The sequence below is a fragment of the Alternaria ethzedia genome, assembly GCF_023757985.1.
Source record: "Alternaria ethzedia strain BMP 0044 chromosome Unknown scaffold_2, whole genome shotgun sequence".
Lineage (NCBI taxonomy): Eukaryota > Fungi > Ascomycota > Dothideomycetes > Pleosporales > Pleosporaceae > Alternaria > Alternaria ethzedia.
In genome coordinates, this window is record NW_026056195.1 from 249926 (window position 1) to 271344 (window position 21419).

Here is a 21419-nt window from a genome sequence, read left to right on the forward strand (position 1 = left end):
GTCGTCTGTGATGATCGATGAGGCAGCTGCAAGCGATATCGGTCGGTATATTTCATCGCAGAGCCTTGGAGGATCTTCATCTTACGACGCATCGTCTTCCGTTGTAGCCGTGAACGCTTGACAAACGCTAAAGACCAGGGATTCTGGTAATTTGTCCAACGGCTCTGCTTCGTGCTCAACTCCGTGCCAGGCGGACTTAGTCGAACAGGAAAGACCCTGGAATTAGTCGATGGGTGAATAGCCGCGAGCTTCCACCGCTCTTTCGGATCTTGCCAACGCTCCTAGACGTCTAGCGAGTATTCCATATCCTGGCCTTGGTACCATCATCATGATCACCTGGCCATGTGCATACTTAGGCGACGCTCCTGATCCATGCTTCGTCGTGGCTGGTTGCAGAAAGACGATCCGTGCTGCTGTTTAAATCGGGTCCTCGAAGATATGTGGCGCGCACCAAGGCGCGCGACTAAGGCACGGTTTGAGAGGTGCAAGAGGCCCAGCGCAATGGTAATGAGAAGCAAATCTCCGTGGACGATCTGGTCAGGTTCGTGTTACATGTGCATTGGTTGTGGCATGTGTGCCGTCGCAGGCATGTCCGCGGGTGTCGCTTATGCTACTCGTCTAGGCAAGATGACACAGCGCGGGACTGATTTCTGATAAGCTGTCGACGAGACTCTCATTCTCAAAGTATATTGTCGAGTATACGAATCCCGAGTAAATCATGGCCGACGTTTCAGTCGAAAGTCAGGGATCAAGGTTTCGGATGAAAGCTCCCGCCGCGGTTCATGGAGCGACTCCGAAGTCTGCGTTCCTTGAGAGCCCAGCCAGAAGCTTACAAAATTCCCTGATATCATGCTCGTCAGATCTGTCCCTCGGCGAAGGTACGTCGTATCAAAATAGCCGCGCGGACCAATAGAGATCTTCCTCCTCACCGCCTGGACGAAGTTTTCTTACGAACAGTCAGGGGGTACCGGTTACAGGTAGACCGTAGTAACACCCGAGTCGTACCGCTCGTGAGCTCACGCAAGGCAAGCCGCACTTCCATCTGCGTGCGTCATAGCTCCAAAGAATGTGTTAGACCGCGGCAGTTTCCTGCCCGGACATTGAGTAAGGGCTCCTCGCTGAGGCGCGTTGACGCCGTTGAGTAATCTACCGTGCCTCGCGACACATCGGCTAAACATCGACAGTCAGCTATCGAGAGGCTCATCCATGCCGCTTCGACAGGCGTCACAAGCGTCTCATGAGGTGGGTTACATATTGTTCCCAGGGCTGAGTATACCCCAGTCAGAAATGCAGAGTAAACGGCCCGCCACCTTGGGTCGCCGAAGCGGCACCACTCTTCTTGGCCCCAGCACGCTACTTCCTTCAAACGTTCGGCACCAGTCTTCGTGCGCAAATGACAGTACCGTAAACCCACAATCGCTTCAGCGACTCCAGGATCTGCCCGTCTGCGAAAAGAGGCTGATTGTTTGCGATTGGCTGCGTTTTCGCACCCTGTCGTCCCACTCCTTACTTGCTCTTTCCCACGTTCACGCCTCTAGCAACACACTCCGCACGTGTCATCATGGCAAACGCTGTAAAATTACTACCCTGAATGTAGGTCGCATCTCGCAACTTGATACTACTGGACCGTTTTGGGCACCCGTTGGTCGCACGGTTGGCTTTTCCTTTAGTCAGGTTATTCATATAGCCACTACCCGTGGACATGTCTCCCATGCCCCTACATCATTCACCCGACCACGTACCCTTTCCACATCCAGTATCGACTCCCTGGTAGCTGGGTTTGTGGATCCACGCCGTGGCTGTCAATCCTCCTAGTGTGTCTCCGCTGACGGCCCACCGTCTTTTACACCCTTCTAAATTCCTTCTACGCTTCCGTCGCCGAGACCCTTCTTGTTTCTCTTCAACTTCTCATGCTCGTTCGTTGATCACCGGTATTAACCATGGGCTTCAATCCAGACTCCAAAGAATTGGGACCGAGTGAGCCACGAGCGCTCCAACCTACCGTCTCCAGTCAATCGAAAGCAGCAGAAGCAGGGCATCACCAGAACCGAAGCATCATGGCAACCATCGCAGACGACGACGACCGCCTACTTGTGCGCATTGGATACACTCCTGTAAGCGCTCCAAGTCATTCACTCGAGCATCTTCCAACAGTCTCCGCAGGTTCTACAAAGACATTTCTCGAGATGGTCTACAGTTTCATATGCCATCTCGATTCTAGGAGTACTGGGCTCAGTGCCCGCCACCTTTGGTGCACCAATGAGCTCGGGTGGTCCAGCAACAGCAGTATGGGCTTGGTTCATTGGCAGTATCATGGCATACTGCATAGCAAGTTCAGGTACGTTTGTAACATACATGCGAGAGCTCTAGCTAACTCTCGTTAAGTTGCCGAACTGGTCTCAGCATATCCGACAGCGGGAGGCATGTACTATGTCACAAAACACGTTGTACCACCTGAACACGTTGCAGCCTGGGCGTGGATCATCGGTTGGTGCAACTTCCTTGGACAAGCCGCCGGCGTTGCAAGTCTGGCGTATACAATCTCCCAGATGATATTGGCGACGGTTGTCATGCACACGCTAGACAATGGAGAGTCTGCTTTTACGCCGTAAGAATCACCCCACTTGGATCACCTGCAGCAGCTTACCGATCAATGCAGGCAAGCATATCAGACCGTCCTTCTCGCTATTTTCGTGTTGTGCATGTTTGGCACAATCTGCTCATTCCCCACGAATTGGCTTCATCGCATCATCTTGTGGTTCGCCCCTATCAACAGTACGTCGACGAAGGATTCGTGTTGAGCGCCGTCTGACAGCAAATAGTCATCGCATCAATCTGCATCTGCATCGCTCTTCTCATTCTCACACCGAACAAGCAAAGCCCACAATGGGTGTTCACAACAGTCATGGACGGCTCAGGCTGGGGAAGCAAGGGTTTTTCATTCCTCCTTGGGTAGGACCAAACCAACATTTGCATAGCGCCAGACCACTGACTAGTCCCAGCTTCCTTTCCGTTGCATGGACGATGACTGACTACGACGGCACGACACAGTAAGTCAGCCCTACGACTCCGCACATGAGCCAATCTAATCAGCGTTACACAGCATGTCGGAAGAGACCCACGATGCCGCTATTCGCGGCCCTGTAGCGATCCGCGCTGCAATCCTCGTCTCCGGCGTCGTCGGTTGGATGCTAACCGTCACCTTCTGCTTCTGCATGTCAGACTACGATGCGATTATGGCCACGCCGACCGGTCTGCCCGTGGCCCAGATCTTCTTCAACGCTGGCGGCAAAACAGGTGGAACCATCATGTGGTTCTTCGTCATGTTGGTCCAGTTCTTCACCGGCTGCTCAGCCATGTTGGCAAATGCTAGAATGGCTTGGGCCTTCTCCCGCGACGCAGCCTTCCCATTTTCGGGGTGAGTTTCCGCGTCCAATCGACGCTAATATTGAGGGGTGCTGACTTTGCATAGCTTTTGGAGCAAGATCAACTCCTACACGCACACTCCGGTCAATGCGGTATGGCTAGTTGTGCTGTTCTGCAGCTGCCTCGACCTAATCGGCATCGGAAGCACTCTTACCATTACGGCTATCTTCAACATCACCGCCCCGGCCTTGGACATCAGTTACATCGCAGTCATCATTGCCCACCGATGGTACGAGAACACTGTCACTTTCCACCCTGGACCATACACTATGGGCAGATGGAGCAAGCCGGTCAATGCGATTGCAGTGACATGGGTCATCTTCATCAGTGTTGTGTTGTTCTTCCCGACTGTCAAACCAGTCAGGGCCGACAACATGAACTACGCTATCTGTGTGGCAGCCTTCATTGGCCTGTTTAGCACGGCTTGGTGGTATGCGGGTGCAAGGAAGAAGTACACCGGCCCTCGTACAAGCGACACCATCGACATGCTTCCACCGGAGGACCCAGAGGATATCCTCAGCGACTACGACAACAATGTCTAGTGCACAGCTCCGCATCGCATTCGCCTATTCCTATTCGAGAGCGCATGGCCGCCTCGAACTTTACGATTTTAACGATTTCACATTCAACGGAGTTTTACATGGTGGTGGGCATCTGTTATTCCGGCGTTGGTCAACTTTTGGATTTCATTTTCTTTCATCATTTTCTTTCGAACAAACGGAGTCACCACCTAGAAGGGAAGAGAGATCAGGGGCCACTCCCATTCACTTGCGCAAGATACCTATAGATCGGATGATACCCCCCAAGCTGCCAGCCACACGCGTACTCGATAGCAAAACTACGCCAATGTCCTTATTATTTAGCGCAATATACTCCATCAACACTACAATCACCTACTTTCAGTAATTTCCCCCATCGTCCTCGGTTCGCATGGTCACTACGTGGGTGTCAATGGTCACAGGTTTGCATCTGCTGCTAGCGTTGCAGCTTCATGCAATGCAGGTCATATTTGGTCCGCCCATCCGCGATTAGTCGCACACCACCAATGACAAGAAATGCACCATCTTTTGCTTTTTCACATCCTCTTGTATGGATTGATCGGTATTCAGAGGGCGTAGTTCGCCTGCTTACGTGACCCTGCACTGCTAGGACACTGTACATATGCAGGCTTAGCGGGATCGAGGCTGTCATCGGCAACTTCGCATTATGGCACCCCTTTGGATCCTTGGCCGGTCGGTTAGAATTACGGGAAGAATGCTATGCGGGAGGGTTAGTGGATGAGTGACAGGGCTACGAAGAGATCTGTGGCTACGACGCTGCAGGATCTGAGGTGGTGGAGTGAAGTATGCTCGCGCGTTACACGGGCGTAATCTTATACGAGCAGTACAGAATCTGGAACAGTCATCCTAAATCGCATGCATGTGTATGTAATTGGTCCAGAAAGACGTGCTCGTTGCTCTACCAAAACTAGAGACTTCTACATCAGATGGTACCACAACGCATTCATCCCACTAATCAGCGAACTCAGCCCACAGAAAACAACAAGTCCACCATAACCACTTCCATAGCCCCCAATTGCCTCGTGTTTCCAAGGCATGCCGCCGACAAGCGCCTCACTCATCGGACCAGCCACAATATTTCCAACCCCCCTAGCAAGACAGAACAGCGAGAATATGAGAATGGTATCCACATGTCCCATCCCCCTCGACTCGCCCTCTTTCGCCATCTCCCTCATAACAGCCGGCCATGCTGCTGGAAAGCCGCCGGCAAATAAACCGAACAAAATACAGAAGGTGTATAGAACAGCGATATGTGTAGCCAAGCCCCAGAAAAGAAAGACAGAGAGCGTAGCGCCCGTAGCGGAGACCGCAATGCAGACCCGTGAGTTAAACCGGTCGGTCATGTACCCCATGGTGGTAAGACCGACCATAGCAGACACATTAAGTAACATCAGTGAGGCCGTAGACTCCCAATCCGAAGCACCGAACACCTCGCGGGTGAAAGAAGGGAGGTAAATCCCAGGGAGATAGTACCCCGCGCCCTGAACAAAATTAGCAAGTTGATGCAACAAGAAAGATCTCGAGCAAATGAGTTTCCAGTTCCAGAACCTCTTCTCCCCAGTATCGACGTTCGTAACTGGGAGTCTCGGTCTAACAAACCACGCCAACGGCATCCCTAGTCCAAACATTACACCAGCCAAAACCCGCATCGTACTCGGGTATCCCACTTGATCCAGCAACGCGTTGATCAAAAGAGGCAGGACTAACCCTCCGCACCCACCACCCGCGCCGATAACCCCAAACGCCAATCCACGCCTCTTATCGAACCACTGTTCTGCGAAGACCAACAGCGGACAGAACGCCACACTACCTGAGATAAGTATACGAGGTCAGTCAACGTCCCACATGTCGTTCCCACAGTGAAGTATCTTACCACTTACGCCCTGCAGCACACCCTGCGTAAACAGCAGCTGCGTCGTGCTAGTACAAAACGAACTAGCCAAGTTCGACACAACACAACCGAGCAGACCCGTCATCGCCATCCAGCGTGCGTAGACTGGTTTCCGGCGCGCGAGATACAGAACGGGGGGGAGGAAGATGAGGATGAGAGATTGGTTTAGGACGCCGGTTACAGCGGCGAAAGAGGAGGAGGAGGAGGATTGGGAGTTGGAGTTGGAGTTGGAGGCAAAGGGGGCGTGCGTGGTGTAGTGGGATTGGAAGCGGCCGTAGGAGAAGGATTGGCCTGTGGGTTGGTGAGTGTGTGTTAGGTAGAGGTGTGTTAGAGAGTAGAATGGGGAGTGGTTGAGGGATGTTGAGAGGGGACGGACCGATGGTTAGGAATTCGATGGCGAAGGCTGCGGCGAGGAAGAGCCAGGCGTGTGTTCCTTTGTCCATGGGTGGGAGGGTTGGGGGGAGTACGGAAGGGTTCTCATGGAGCTGTGAGATGTGTTTATCTCCGATGTCGTTTCGTGAGGGTAGGTCTTGGTCGTTTGGATTAGCAACAGTTGTTGGTGGTGTGGTTTCGATGGGATTGTTGGACATGTTCCCGGTTGCCAGTACGTGGACTAGATGTAAGGGGAGAATGTGATAGGTATCAATTAGCTATACTTGCTGATGTCCTAATGGATCCTGCTTTCAGAAGGCTGTTGTCCTAACAAGTAGTGTCCGCGTCGACTAAAAGTGAATATATCACTCCCGTATTTGCACTATACTACCTTATCCGCACACGCCTTGCGCCCACACGCCTTACGCCTACGATACCCCCATCCCCAACCCCTCGCATGCGCCGTTTGGTCCACGCGCCCTACGCATCTGCAGGACGCCCTTGGCAACCACTCAATTCATCCGCGACACCTTCACACAACACATCACCCAACTCATCATCCAACACAACCAATTGCATATAAACTTGTATTGATGCATATCCAGGTCTACTCTGGAAGCCAATGGGGTATTCTAACTGTGTCGCAAACATGACTTATAAATCTCGATAGATGGCAAGATAGAAAAGGAAAATGTGGGTGTAAAGAATGAAGAGAACCTGACATGATGGAAGAAACTTTTAGTCCGTTATTTCCCTGTCGTCGATGGTTGTTCTGGCGTAAATGTCGTTGCGTTAATGATTATGTTTTGCGCTTGCGCAGTGTTTGCGAGGTGTGTCTTGTATCCTCTTTCTTTCTGCTTGCGCGTGGTGTGTGTTTTCTTGTGCGACGTTCTCAAAGCTTTGGACACGTCGTGTGCTGCGATGCCGTGTAAGGTGTCATGCATGGCACGTTGTCCCTCGGTAGGCCACGACGCTGTCTTCTCTCTGTTGGTCCGACCAGATAGGTGTCCATCCACCGTCGTCGACCCGTAGGTACAGGAGCAGCTTCGTCCGAGGGGCGTCTATGACCGTCCAGTTCCCATACGGCTCAGTTCCTTTATCCGTATAGTGGAAGGCATCTTGCTGAAGCGCTTGCTACTTGAGGTGGTGGACGAGTTTGCCGAGGAAGGAGCCGAGGCATAGACGTACTCGCCGTCAACGTATTGCGCTTCGCTGATAAAGGTCGTGCGCTTCTCGCGACGTGTGTAACGCTGTTCGAGGCGGTAGAGCTCGAGGCCTGGATTGGGTTCTTGTTAGTCTACTGTCGCAGATGTGAAGGTTCGGGGCTAAGGTAAGATGGGACGAAGCGAGGTAAGACATACGAGCTTGCATCTTCTCAATGAGACCCATTGTGTATTGTGTGAAGTTTGTTGTGCCGCGCGCCGAGAGATATTGTGTTTGTGTCTGTGTCGAAGAAGGAATACCAAGGAGAGGCGGATCGTAGATACGGCACGGTTGTGATGTCGCAATGTGTTCGCCGGCTAGTTCCCTGCTGCGCTGTTGCAGATGCCGTATCGGATTGAGGTCGGACCAGGTACTCGAATTATGTTATAATAATGCGCTTCACGCCTGTAAGATTGGTGCTCAGATTATGCGAGGGTAGATAGCGGGTAAACGAGTGTAGAGATGCGGCGCGGGAGGGGAACGATGTGATGAAAAAGGAACGGATGGCTGGTAAAAGACGGGATCAACGACTACGGTACGCGAGTTCCAAGAGGAAGGAGGGCCTTCCCTCGGATAGGTTGTTGGGGCGGGACAGTTGCTAGGCGTTCCAGGTTTCATGCGCGGGCAGTTCTCGAATCCCAAGTTGCATGATTTGGGGTTAGTAGAGCCGAAAGCCAAAACATACCAGGCCTAGAAAAGCCATCGTGTCCGTGTCGCGGATTCGTGAGTCGTGGACCGCTTTCGCCATTGCGCGGCTTGCTTGCATCGATATTGTTTATTGCGGGGTGTAGCGGCTTACTTGCTTGACAGCTGGGAAATCTGTAAGCATAGCCGTCGCGGAAACCTCTCCGAAGGCTCCAAATCCCTGGATCTTCTAGAGTTCGCACCCAAAGGTTCCCGATTCTCGAGTCAGGGTCTCACGTGGTAATCAGGGGTCTTGGGCGAGACCCCAGAACGTGCCGGCGCCACCGCCTTGGCAACCGACGCTCGTCCCAGGGGCGCATCGCTAATCCTCGTGCAGCACAATTCATCCGCCGGGTAGCAATCGGCATGGCCGATCACAGAACAGATACGTTTCTTTTCGTAGGACAACGAGAACCACCATGACATAGGATCTGATTGCTTCTCCAAAACTTGATGCCCAAAAAATTCCGGGATCGCCATGCCGCATACCGTAGATCTATAGCCTCACCATGCTCCGTGCTCCATTACAGTTGAAATTGTCCGACCATGACCTCATGCGATTACTCGTGACTCCGGGACCGTGCCATCGACCACAGCAATCGCGCCAACATTGCCTGCATCTGCGGATCCGTTCAACAACGAAATGACAGAGATGACATCCGAAGGCTCGAGCAGATGCCAGCTCGCCAGCGTCTGCTTCGAGCTGGCGCCAACCGTGACCGAGAAGACGTGATCAGTGGGCAGTTTGGACTGGCGCAGCGATCGGAACATGTCTGTTGATGTTAGCGGGTGGACAGCGCAGCCACAAGTGCAATACATACCTTCATCTGTGAAGTCGTCGCCCATGCAAAGAACAAACTCAGGCGCATTGCCGCTACCTTCGCCATAGTTCTCTACAAGCGTCTTCGCGATCTCGCCCTTGTTCACGAACCTCGGGCGAACTTCAAGATTGGCTTTACCCGTCATGACTTCGACGTCGTGCTTCTTTGCGACAGTCCTCTCGAGATGCTTCTGGCACTCACGCGCCTGGAACGCACCGTATTCGGGATCCGCTCTCCGGTAGTGCCATGTCAGGGCAATCTTCTTGCGTTCGATGAATGAACCTGATCATCTGTTAGTAATAGGTAGTTTGATTGACAGTGTAATAGCTCACCTTGTGTCCTCTCAGTGTAGTGCTGGAAGACGTCAATAACCTCCTGCTGCCAGCTCATGTCGGTCGTCTCGGTGAGATTGTGCCATTCCTGACTGCGTGGATGCCTCATGAAGCTGCCATGCTCAGCACTCAGACCCAGCTCGGGAATGTGGCCCATCCATTCGTCCAGGAAAGCCTGGTCTCTGCCGCTGATGATCCAAACAGCATTCGCAGGGTCCGCTGCTAGGGTCTTGAGGGTCCGGATGACACGATCGGATGGAATGGCTGCTTGCGGGTCTTTGACAATGGGTGTCAGAGTGCCGTCGTAGTCGAACATGAAGAGTCGCTTCTTGGCCTCACGGTATTGGAAGAGTAGTTTGGCCCGGTCAAGTGCTGGCGTAGCGAACGCTTGATCGAAAGCTGACAGGTTCGTCATCAATCGCTTCAGGTAGTTGTTCGACCAAGCCTGTACATTGTTTTGCACAACATGATTGTAGAGTTGGGCGTGAGTCTCGGCACGAACTTCGTCACTCTGGTTCAGAGCGTCGTTGATCGCATCGGCAACTCCGCCCATGTCCCAGGGGTTGATGTGGCTTGCGTTGTGCAAGGAACTCGCTGTACCAGAGAACTCCGAAAGAATGAGCGGTCCGTGATTATCCTTTTGGCAAATGATGTATTCCATACTTGTCGTGTTCATACCGTCTCGTACGCTGGTGATGAGGCCGATATCTGCAAGTCGAAGCAGAGCAAAGTATTCCTCCCGGGAAAGATATTGTGGGAAATGACGGACCGGGGTGAAGTCTAGAGTTCCATAGGTGCCGTTAATCTTGGCCGCAAGGTCCGAGATCTTGTTGACCACCTTTTCCTGTGCGCCATCACTTCTATCGGTATGGACTCCGCTAGGACTTGTGACCTGGATGAGGACTACTTTGCCTACCCACTCGGGATACTTCTGAAGGAAGAGCTGGAACGCCTGGAGCTTCTGAACCACTCCGCGAACCGCATCTAGCCTGTCACGACCAACAATGAGCTTCTTGCCAGCATACATCTCGCTGATGTCTTTGAGTTTATGCTCAATCTCCGGGTCGCCAAAAGCCTGTCGCTGTGTGGAGACTGCGTTAATTCCGATGGGGAACACGTCGACTGCTACATGCGCGCCGTACGCATCGACTCCAGTGGAAGACGAATCGAAACCCAGTATCCTAGTACAGCAAGACGAAAAGTGCCGCGAGTAGCTATATGACTGGAAGCCGATCATGTTGGCACCCAACACGCCCTCCAGGATCTCTTTCCGTCTGCTCAGGCAGCGGTAGAACTCGCTACTTGGGAAAGGGATGTGCAGGTAGAAGCCAATGTAGATGTTGGGTAGACGTTGGCGAAGGAGACTTGGTAAGAGCATCAGGTAGAAATCGTGTACCATGACGATGTCGCCCGGCTTGTAGACCTCGAGGATTCTGTCTGCGAAGAGCTTGTTCATGCGGTAGTAGTCAGCCCATGATTTCCGGGCAGCGCGCCCATCAGCTGGCTCATTTTGCTTGTAGTGGAACAGGGTGTAGAGCTCGTGCTCGGCATATGTCCTCCAATGGCTCTGATTCTTCAGGATGTATTCATCTTTGCCATCATCTACCTCGTCGACAAGCCACACTGGCACAATCCTGCCTCCGTGATCGCGTTCGAGCTGTTTATCCAATCGTGCTCGATCGTCTGGGCCTATCCTGAAGCTGTTTGGAGCTTGAGGCACTTGTGTCGGTTTCTTTGGATCGACGGGAATGGGCGCGGCGGCCTTGTTCATAGGCGCTTGCGTGGCTGTGACGGATGCTGTCTTTGCGTGCGCGATCTCACCAGTCCAGCCTACGAGCACGTGGTTCCATGGAGAAGAACTGGAAGCCAGGTAAGAGAAGGAGTCGAAAAGGGCCGAGGTTCCGCGTCGCGGGTTCAGTTCCCAGTCGTTGCCCTGTGAGTAACCAATTGAATAGGGTATGGCAAAGGTCGCACTGATAACGCGACCGCTGAGGTTCAAGCCAGGGTGTGCGGCGCGAGGATCTACGTCTGCAAGGTCGTGCTTGGCATTCGGGTCGGGTACCTCGCTCGTTTTGCTCTTGACGTCTCCATCAGTTTGTGCGCCGGCTGCCTGTTCAGTCTGAGTGCTAGCCTGGCCCTCTTTTTGCTGGCCAGAGAAGTATGAGTTGGCGCTCCATTGGGGGCCTGGTGTGGCAGTCTCGGGATTGAAGGGAAGGTTGCTCGTCTTCTCGGTGGTAGACTCGTCGAAGTAGGCAGTTTTGCCGGAGAGATGTACACCGGGTGTGACGGGCACGTTGGTAATTGCGGGGTTTAGTGCGGGATGTGTGCTGTCTTGGGAGTCGAGCGGAGGCCTCTGGGGCTTCTCATCTGTGGGAGGGGCCATGGTGGATGTAAGCGTAGGCGGTGCTCTGCATGGAACTGTCAGGTACTTGTAGGCGAGAAGATGAGAGGTGGGAGGATGATAGGTGAGGAATATGCCGAGCGGTGGACAGGCAGTGCAATGTTTACGTGCATGCAGTGGTGAGGCGCGACTAAAAATAATTATGAAATGTGAATTACCTGGTGCTTGCGTCGCTGTCTTGGACGAGTCTCACAGGAAAGAGCTCCGCAATGGGTCTGGGCTGGGGCTGTCACGGAACGAGGGGAATTTAGAGGTCTCAAACGAAGGGTGGTGTGAGAAGGATGTCAGAGAGAAGACACCACGTGTGTCGAGAAGCTCACAGAAGGTCGACGAGTGTAATGAGGGAAGAAAAGCTGGCCGTGGTGGGATGGTTCAACGCCCCACTAACATAGCTGTGACGTTGGAGCCGACCAGCTCGGGCCTTACTGTCTCTGCTGCAAGCAAGGCATCGCACCATTACCGACTTCTCGAGCCTGCACGCGCTCCGCTCGCTGACCGCTCTGCGAAGTTTTGTTGGGCGTGTCAATATGATGTCAGGCAGCTTTCATATCGGACGAGGGTGTGGGCCGGCGCAAGTGCTGCAAGTGGACCGACGACGGAGACGCCTTGGGGCCTCTGCAGTGCCTGTGGGGTATTGGGGGCAATCTGGCCGCTTTCACAAATGTCCTCCGTATATCATGCGACATGGCAGACGCAGGGCTAGCAATAAACGTGTCCAACGGCCGGGTGCATACGAGAGCGACTGGTAATGCAGCATGCCCGCGGGAGTGCCTGGCATCCTCCGCCATCGACTCGACGGCCCAAAGCGGACTAGATGCTTGGCATGGTGCACGCGAAGATGCATGCAGAAGATTCGTGTAGAGTGAGCACAACCACCACCTTGCCCCATTGCGAGTCGTCGTTATCTCCCCGGGCCTAATGCAACTCTCGAGCACCCGGCTGATATGTCGCGCCCATAACCGCTTCAGTCCGTCCATTGCGCTATGGCAGCACTTTGTCCAACCTGGCTCGCCAGGACCCCGCGACCGGCGCCAACTTTCTACTGCGACAGAAGCTGCACAAGATGGCGCGAATTCAAGTAGCAAGGGTGACAATACTCATGCTCGCGATGCCCAAGCTAGCGAAGTAGCCACCGAAAATGCGGCAGAAAAGCAGAGCGCAGAGGCAAAGGCAGAGCCATTGCCCGTGAGGAGAATGACCACGGTCAAAGGGCGCTGGCTGTCCAGCAAGGTCGAGGTTTCGATCGCTAAAAACAAACACCTGAAGCGGACAGTACCTACTGCCCCGAACGTCGAGTCCCAGGATCAGCTTGTGATTGCCAAAGACGCGTTCGCAAAATCGCAAGACTACGAGGGCGTCGTTGTGCGGCCCATTGTGGTCGGGAAGGTCAGAGAAAGCACGCTTCCATGGTGTGTGAACATGGAGGGAGAGCCAACAATGACAGGCATGGATCGGTACACCCCCAAGCCATCCTCACTCGTAATGTCATGCTAAGTCGAGGTCCAGTCTGCATTCAGAAATCGAGAGATTCTACAAATACACACAACCCGATCGATACGAAACGGCCGCGCGGAAGCACCTCATCGAACAGGTGCAGAGACAGGTTAAACAGTTCCTTCCGAAATACAACATCGAGGTGTTTGGCTCTGAGCGGACTGGCATAGCTATGCCTCTGTCAGACATAGACTTCAGGCTGGTATTAAAGTCGCAACCGTCGGACCCCGCGCAGGTACCAAAATTCCCGCCAGATACGAAAGAGCGGAAAAAGGGAACACGTCTTCTGAATAATTTATATTGGAGGGTATTCAATAAGAACGGAGCGTACCTACTGGCCGCGATTCGTCACGCGCGCTATCCTCTCGTCGCCGCGCAGGACCGCAAATCGGGTTTGGATGTGCAGGTTGTGCTCTCAAACGATACATCCATCTCGAGGGTCACCATGCAGGAGTACATGGAAAAGATACCCTACCTGCGAGAGCTGTACTGGGTAGTCAAGACCATGTTCGATACACGCGGCTTGTCAGACGTATTCCGCGGCGGTTTTGGCTCCTACTCGCTCTTCATGATGCTCGTCGCCAGCATAAAGCATGCACCAAAGCCACCACAAGACTCTGCGCGTGCCCTTCTCCACTTCCTCGACTTCTGGGGCAACTTCGACACGACGAAGCACGGTGTGTCTATCGAACCTGCTTACCTCTTCGATAAGGCGAAACACCCTGTCCTCACGGATACGCAGAGGGCCCAGCTACAGGTATGTACCCACTCATCACCCTCTTTACATCTTGCATCATGCTAACCACCACACAGAGCGGAGAAACCAAACCCCTCCCCTCGTACATGCTCTCCCTCCGCGACCCCGCCGACGAAACCAACGACCTTGGCCGCAAAGGCATAGCCATCAAGCACGTCCAAGCCACCTTCCGCGATCTCCACAAGAACCTCCTCCTCGACATCAAATTCAACAAGCGAGCCTCCATACTTTGCCCTCTCGTAGGCCCATCCTACATGCTGCAACTCGAGCGTCGCAGGAAACTACAAAACTACGGTCGCGAGTGGGTGGAGAGGGAACAAAAGGACCTTGCTCAATTGGCAAAGGAGGTTAGAGAGGGTGGATGGCAAGGTGTAGTAGACGCAGTAGACGAAGAGGTGCTGAAGGACTCTGTGGAGGAGGATGTGGAGGAGAATACACTGAAGATGATGGAAGAGGAAGAGGCTAGGCTGCGATTAGCCAAGGAAGAGCGAGATAGGGAGTGGAAGAGGCTGGCCGAGGAGAAGACTCGGCGGTTGAAGGAAGAAGCGCAGAATACGTCGATACTAGACCATGGTGATACCATGTCTTCGATCCTGGGTACGGGTACGCTGGCGGTGGAGGATCCGCAGACAAGTAAAGATAGTGTAGACGGACAAGGCGACGAGGCGAAGAAGGCCTAGTCGCTTACCAATGTTGTAAAATATCATCACGTGCAATCTTCACAGTAATCACAAACAAGCACGCAACTCAAGTCGAACATCAGAGAAGAAATCGAGCCTGTTGTGGTAAGAGTGATAATAGCCAGATGCTATGAACCCCAGTCCAGCATGCATGCCGTAGTACAAGTGTAAAACCCCCCATCAGTCACTACCCATGAAAGTCTGCCCCTAACCGTCATCCTAGCCTCCCTTTCGCAGATGCTAACGACAAAAGACACGCTCTCCGCCGCACCCAGTCTTGACGCTCCTTTGTTGCGCTTCGAGAGCCTAGATGGCGTACTTTCGGGTCCACTCGCGCGCCGTCGATTCGTAGCGGGACCGGTCGGTCTTGTAGACGTGTGCGATCTCGGGGACGAGCGGGTCGTCAGGGTTTGGGTCTGTCAGCATCGAGCAGATACTCAGCAGCACTGTGATTTTTGTTAGTATGTATTCTGCTCGACGTAGGGGACTCGGGTAACGCACCCTTTGAGATGGTCAGAGCAGGGCTCCATTGGTCTCGCAGAATGTCCAAGCAGATGCTGCCGTTGGAGTTGATGTTGGGGTGGTAGATGCGGGTGGTGAAGTTGACCTTCGGGGGCTTGAAGGGGTAGTCGGTTGGGAAGTGGATTGCTAGGAAGAAGACACCGCCGGAATATGGTGAATCGCCGGGACCCATGATGGTTGCTTGCCAGTGGAACTGCGTGTTGTTAGTGTCGTGTCCAGTGTGATTTATCGTTCGCCCAGCCGCGTGGCTGTCTTGCAGAAGAGTGACGTACCAGATCATCTCCGATGGGGCCAGCTGAACAGGAAGAGGGAGGGTCACTAGGGGCATCATGTCAGCAAAATGTTCTTCCCGTCATATTCTCGCAGGGTGACGGCGTCGCGGCCTTGCTTGAGGGCCCCGCATGCGGTCGTGGCCGTGCAAGCAAAACAGCGAGCCTCGCCGCCAGCCACGAGGGCCGGGAGATGGGTCACGTACCGGCCGAGATCGGTCAACTCCTTGTTGATGCGCTTGAGAGCCATGGCTGCGGTGTGTGTGTGTGGTGTGTGGAGTGGTGGTGACGGGTATCGCGGGTGTCGGGGTCGAGCGAGTTGGTGTTGAAGAGTTGAAGTGGGATGTCTGCGCAGGCAAGGCGGTTAGTTAGCGGCGGGGATCCAAAGAAAGCAAGTGCGGCGTGTCAGCGCGGGAACCTCATCCGCCACTCTTTAACTCACTCACCTCTGACTCTATGTGAGGACAAAGACGGTCACGCTGTACGAGCACGATGTTCTGCACGATGGGGCTGCAGCAGGGGCGTTTGTATTTATCATGTGTGAGGAGCCAACCGCACGAGGCGAGACAAGCTGACCGCCCAACTGTCGCTGCCCACATTTCCACCGAGCGTTTCTACCCAGCAACCGCGCTGGGTGGCAACCTATCGAAGCCTGGAGAAGATGCCTCAAGGCTGACATGGACATTCACGCTGCTTCTGACCTCACTTAGTCACCACGCATTGGGCGGTAGCGAGGCCTTTACTCGGGTGGCGAACGGCACTGTGGGTACGAGCAATCAGATGTGATACTTGCCGCGTTCGAGGCAAGAGTCGCCGGGTTTGATATGCATTTACTTCTAAATAAACATTGCCTGCATGCGTACCACCGCTAGGCGCCTACAGCTGACATGTTGCTCGTGATTGGGTGCGCTTCTACGTATTCTTGTTGGTAGTACAGCAACAACCCGAGTATATTTCACCATTAGCAGAATGCTTGAAGACCTGTGATTGCACGACCGAGGATCAAAGCTGATGCAGGTTAGTCAGAGTCGAGACACGTTTCGATTGTACTCACAGTGGATGTCGCTCTGGCCCTCATATGTCTGCGTCACAAACAAGTTGGCGACATGTCTTCCGATCCCGTACTCGTCGGATACTGCGTTTCCGCCAAACACTTCTTGCAGTCTGCTCACAGTCAGTACATGTCGAACAAGCGATTGGTGCTACTTACGTTCGCGCGTTGATCAAAGCCCGGTCACAGTTCTGTCTCTTGATCATAGAGATCATCTCAGGTGCAGCTTTGCCCTCGTCCTTGAGCCTTCCGACTTGGTGGGCGGCCAGGATACCGTATGCAGCATCCGTCGTCGCGTCAGCTAGCTTCTTCTGCACGAGCTGGTACTTGGCAATCGGATTGTTCTTGAACTGCTTTCTCTCGAGTGCGTACTCCCGGGTTCTTGCAATGCAGTCCTCGAGAGCACCGATAGTACCCCAGGCAATGCCATATCTGGCCGAGTTGAGACAGCTGAAGGGTCCCTTCAAACCCTCAACCTCTGGAAACATGTTTGCTTCGGACACGGGACACTCATCAAGCTGGATCATGCCGGTAATGGACGCCCGCAGACCGTTCTTGTGCTTGATTGGCGGGGTCTCGAGAGTACCCGGTGGACATTGGTCGCGCTCAATGACAAAGCCACGGATCTTGCCAGTCTCTTGCAGCTTCGCCCAGACAAGGAGAACATCGGCAATGGGCGAGTTTGTGATCCACGTCTTTGATCCAGACAGTGAGTAGTAGCCCTTCTTGGTCGGATGCGGCTTAGCAGTCGTCTCCAGAGAGCCTGGATCGGATCCGTGGTTTGGCTCAGTCAGACCAAAGCAGCCCAGCAGTTGACCCTTGGCCATCTTGGGTAGGAGGCGCTCCTTCAGTTCTTCAGATCCAAACTCCTCGATACCTCCCATGGCCAGTGAGCTTTGGACCGAGTAGCCGGAACGATATCCAGAATCGACTCTCTCCACAGCTCTGGTGATCAGACCTGCGGCAACACTGCTGACTCCGGCACACTCATAGCCCTGAATGCTTGCACCCAGTAGCCCTAATTCGCCCATTTCCGTGATGATCTTCCTATCAAAGTCCTCATTGCGGTATGCATCTGTAACACGTCAGCTAGCTTTAGACTCCCCACAACGGTACATGTACCTAGCACTCTCGGGAGCATGCGCTCTTGGCAATATGACTCTGCTGTCTCCGAGATGGCTTGCTCTTCCTCTGTGAACAAGTTGCTTGTATTCAATGGATCTTGCCAGTCAAACTTGACGGGAGCATGTAGGTACCGCTTGCCGAGGGCCGCAGACCGGAGTGGGGTGCGCAATTGCCTGGTGGCATGTCTGTAGGTTGGTCGCAGCATTTTGGAGTCGTAATCAGGAATGTGGAAAGTGTCTCAGCTACACAAAAGTGACAGTTATACCCGGGTTCTCACGAGAATCTGCGTAATTGGATGAAGTTGGCCTCGGAAGTCCCACCGTTGAAAGAACCGCGGCAGGCGGTTCGGAAGCACTCCGCGGTGGCAAGAAAGCTAGCATCATCACTCCAGACACGCGGCAATTGAAGGATTTGGCGGGATCACGAGTTGCAGATAGCAGATCCGAGATGCAACGCCTGGAACGCATGCAGAGCCTCACTAAGCGATGACAGGCAAATGTGGGGTATCAATGCCAAGAAATGTAGACCGTGATTGCGCGCGGTGAGACGCGAACGCGTCGTGACGATCGTTGGCGTCACTTTCTCCAGCCACCACGCAGTCGTCTACGCTTCTGCACACAACACTCTGGGCCAACAGCACCTCAAACCTATCTGATTAATACAACTGCCAGAGGAATCCAGTCGCCATGGGTATCAAACACCTGTACCAGCTCATTGAGGAGCATGCGCCAGAGGCCGTCAAGAAGGGCGAGATCAAGAACCAGTTTGGACGCAAAGTCGCCATAGTACGTCTGCTATCGTCTCACCTACACCGTCAATTACTAACATACTCAGGATGCGTATGCGTATTCTAACCCCTCTATGGCTCTCCAATCTAATACTGTGTAGATCTATGAGCATCTACAGTTTCCTCATCGCAGTCCGCTCCGATGGCCAGCAGCTCATGAGCGAGACTGGCGAAACCACATCACATCTCATGGGTCTCTTCTACCGCACAATGCGCATGGTCGACAACGGCATCAAGCCTCTTTACGTCTTCGATGGCGCTCCACCCAAGCTCAAGTCCGGCGAGCTCGCCAAGCGTTTCCAGCGCAAGACAGAGGCACACGCGGCGGCTGAAGAGGCGAAGGAGACCGGTACAGCAGAGGACGTTGAGAAGTTCTCGCGGCGGACGGTCAGGGTTACGAGGGAGCACAACGAGGAGTGCCAGCGCTTGCTCAAGCTCATGGGCATCCCCTACATTGTCGCACCGACCGAGGCTGAAGCTCAGTGTGCTACGTTGGCGAGAGGAGGCAAGGTGTACGCCGCTGCTTCAGAGGACATGGACACGCTTACTTTCGATTCACCCATCCTGCTGCGACACTTGACCTTCAGCGAGCAGCGCAAAGAGCCCATTCTGGAAATCCACCTGGACAAGGTGCTCGAAGGCCTGAACATGGAGCGGAAACAGGTACAAGTCAAGACCTACCTCCAACCTATCATCTACTAACCACTGTCAGTTCATCGACCTCTGTATCCTCCTCGGCTGCGATTACCTCGACCCCATCAAAGGCATCGGCCCAAGCACCGCCCTCAAGCTCATCCGCGAGCATACCGACCTCGAAGGCGTCGTCGAACACATCAAGTCCCAATCCTCCAAGAAGCTCACCATCCCCGACGACTGGCCGTTTGCCGATGCGCGCCTCCTCTTCCTCGAGCCCGACGTGCGCCCCGCCGACGACCCAGAATGCGACTTCAAGTGGGAAGCCCCAGATGTAGAAGGCCTCGTCAAGTTCCTGGTCGAAGAGAAGCACTTCAACGAAGACAGGGTGCGCAACGGAGCAGCCAAGCTACAGAAGAACATGAAGACAGCGCAGCAGAGTAGGCTGGAGGGCTTCTTCAAGCCGATTGAGAAGACTGCTGAGGAGAAGGCTAGTCTCAAGCGCAAGGCAGAGGAGAAGCTCGAGGAAAAGAAGAAAAAGCAAAAGGCTGATGCGAAGGCTAAGAAGCAGGCCAAGGCCAAGCCGAGGACTGCTGGTTAGAAAGGTGATGTGAGACGGGGAGGGGGCATCGGGGTTTGCGCGAAAAGGGCGTTTATGGGATAGTGATACCGGTGGGCTTACGGCGTTTGCAAGGCATATGATAAGTATGTGGTTCGTTATACCATATCTACATCATAGTATCTCGACAAGTAGCTTCGTTCTATATGAAACCAAAGGAATTTAACCATATTGTCAAATGCATAATCCCTAATTCACACGACTGAGTGCCTGCTTATCGTTTGGCCTGGTATCTACTTTTTTTTTCCTCGTACAGTGTATGCAGGTTCATGTCCCAGTATACACCTCAATATTGTATTGGGCATCTACCCTCACCTCGTCTCATACTGTGTCCACATCTGCGAGCCTATGGTTTATTTCGATTCTCCAAGGAGAACATTCAAAGAGCCTAATTCGACAATTCCACAAATTCCATCGGGACGGAGAGGTATGAACAATCTAAAGAGTTCTGTTTTCCCATCAGCGAGGTCCCTAAATTGATTACACCCCTTCAACCTTTCCATGACTGACCGCAAGGATGCGCAACATATTGTCAACAAATCCAATATATCTCATTACGATATCCAGAACCATAGATTTCGCCTACTTTCACCAAGTTTACCTCTGACATCACTCCCAATACCCGCCATCATGTTCCTACTACTACTGCACATCACACCAAACCTACACCCATCACCATCGTCATCACAAGACGGAATGCAAGTAACCCGGCGAACCGAACTCTATATCTCCAACGTCTCCTACCAAACTATCACAACACGCTACCCTAGCGGCGCAACTGCCCGGGCAAGAACGACTAGCAATCTCATCACTCACCATCCGAATTCATCACATTCGATGCTCTATGTGCGCCAAAAAGTGAGATGGCAAATACCACCCCTTCCCTTCTCATCCCAGCAAACTCAACAGATAATAAAACCGTAACAATAGTCCCCCGGGCCCCAACGGAACCATCCATCCACCCATCCTATCCTCGTAACGAGTCACGCCCGTCACGAAACACGCTTCCTGAAACGATAAAGGAACGGGCGAACGACAACGCGGAACTTACCTACCATGACATGGCCGCATCCATCCAGGGTCCAGCAGTTCAGCACTTACCTGTCCTTGTTCATCCGGCTTATCCCACCTTCGCCCACGACCACGCAAGCGCACGCACTACCACATCCAACCTAGACCAACTAGCAGTCGTTGAAGTCGTTGAACCGGCCAAATGAACCACTCAACCTTAATTCCCTTCCCTTACAACCTTCCAAGCAACGTTGGTTTGGTTCGAAACAAGCGGGAAAACTTCGGTACCAGGTTATTTTCTCAAGGTACCATCGAACATTGAAAAGGCGAAACGAGGCGTAGGAGCTAGAATGTTCAGGTGGGGGATGGTTACGTTCTGACGCTGGCGTTTACGTTGGCGTCCACGGATGTGACATGACATCTGACTGACTGACGGATGGATAGACGGATGGATAGAGCAGAAAAGAGTTCACGCCAGTGCTGTTTGCAGCGGCCGCGCCAACGTTGACACAATCCACGGATGCCTGCTTCTGCGCTATTGACGGATGCATCCGCGTTAGAGTGGTTCATAGTTGCGTTTGTTAAGGGAGTAGACTGGTCGGTCGGCTGGCCTGCCTGATGTTGTTCGGTTGCAACGGGAGCCGCGGAGAGTCTTTGGGAGAACAGGTTTTTGGCTTGGTCTTTGTTCATTGGTATGCATGTCCACGGGTAAGTGAGTAGGTATGAAAGATGTTCACGGACTACATTGCGCTAGCACAAAACGAGCCAATTTCTAGCCCAT

The 21419-nt window shown here is 53.3% G+C and overlaps 7 protein-coding genes across 7 annotated transcripts; 3 read left to right on the forward strand and 4 right to left on the reverse strand.

Annotated features, from left to right (window-relative positions):
• Positions 1–2057: 2057 nt before the first annotated feature.
• J4E87_000893 (uncharacterized protein) lies at positions 2058–3968 on the forward strand (the record flags this gene model as incomplete). The annotated part of the gene is made up of 8 exons (XM_049372544.1): positions 2058–2114; positions 2164–2338; positions 2386–2608; positions 2660–2775; positions 2823–2952; positions 3003–3050; positions 3104–3418; positions 3473–3968. 8 exons carry the CDS (start codon positions 2058–2060, stop codon positions 3966–3968), a joined length of 1560 nt encoding a protein of 519 aa, XP_049237202.1.
• A 3342-nt stretch (positions 3969–7310) lies between these two features.
• J4E87_000894 (uncharacterized protein) lies at positions 7311–7638 on the reverse strand (the record flags this gene model as incomplete). Its single annotated transcript, XM_049372545.1, has 2 exons — positions 7311–7525; positions 7611–7638. 2 exons carry the CDS (start codon positions 7636–7638, stop codon positions 7311–7313), a joined length of 243 nt encoding a protein of 80 aa, XP_049237203.1.
• A 1050-nt stretch (positions 7639–8688) lies between these two features.
• Positions 8689–11672, reverse strand: J4E87_000895 (uncharacterized protein; the record flags this gene model as incomplete). The annotated part of the gene is made up of 3 exons (XM_049372546.1): positions 8689–8909; positions 8958–9239; positions 9290–11672. 3 exons carry the CDS (start codon positions 11670–11672, stop codon positions 8689–8691), a joined length of 2886 nt encoding a protein of 961 aa, XP_049237204.1.
• A 936-nt stretch (positions 11673–12608) lies between these two features.
• On the forward strand, positions 12609–14621 carry J4E87_000896 (uncharacterized protein; the record flags this gene model as incomplete). The annotated part of the gene is made up of 3 exons (XM_049372547.1): positions 12609–13144; positions 13197–13941; positions 13998–14621. The coding sequence occupies 3 exons, from the start codon at positions 12609–12611 to the stop codon at positions 14619–14621; spliced, it is 1905 nt and encodes a 634-aa protein (XP_049237205.1).
• A 306-nt stretch (positions 14622–14927) lies between these two features.
• Positions 14928–15662, reverse strand: UBC1_1 (Ubiquitin-conjugating enzyme E2 1; the record flags this gene model as incomplete). The annotated part of the gene is made up of 4 exons (XM_049372548.1): positions 14928–15067; positions 15123–15336; positions 15416–15461; positions 15619–15662. 4 exons carry the CDS (start codon positions 15660–15662, stop codon positions 14928–14930), a joined length of 444 nt encoding a protein of 147 aa, XP_049237206.1.
• A 711-nt stretch (positions 15663–16373) lies between these two features.
• On the reverse strand, positions 16374–17793 carry J4E87_000898 (uncharacterized protein; the record flags this gene model as incomplete). The annotated part of the gene is made up of 4 exons (XM_049372549.1): positions 16374–16420; positions 16467–16576; positions 16623–17538; positions 17586–17793. The coding sequence occupies 4 exons, from the start codon at positions 17791–17793 to the stop codon at positions 16374–16376; spliced, it is 1281 nt and encodes a 426-aa protein (XP_049237207.1).
• A 481-nt stretch (positions 17794–18274) lies between these two features.
• On the forward strand, positions 18275–19609 carry FEN1 (Elongation of fatty acids protein 2; the record flags this gene model as incomplete). Its single annotated transcript, XM_049372550.1, has 4 exons — positions 18275–18373; positions 18423–18433; positions 18477–19038; positions 19088–19609. The coding sequence occupies 4 exons, from the start codon at positions 18275–18277 to the stop codon at positions 19607–19609; spliced, it is 1194 nt and encodes a 397-aa protein (XP_049237208.1).
• Positions 19610–21419: the final 1810 nt, after the last annotated feature.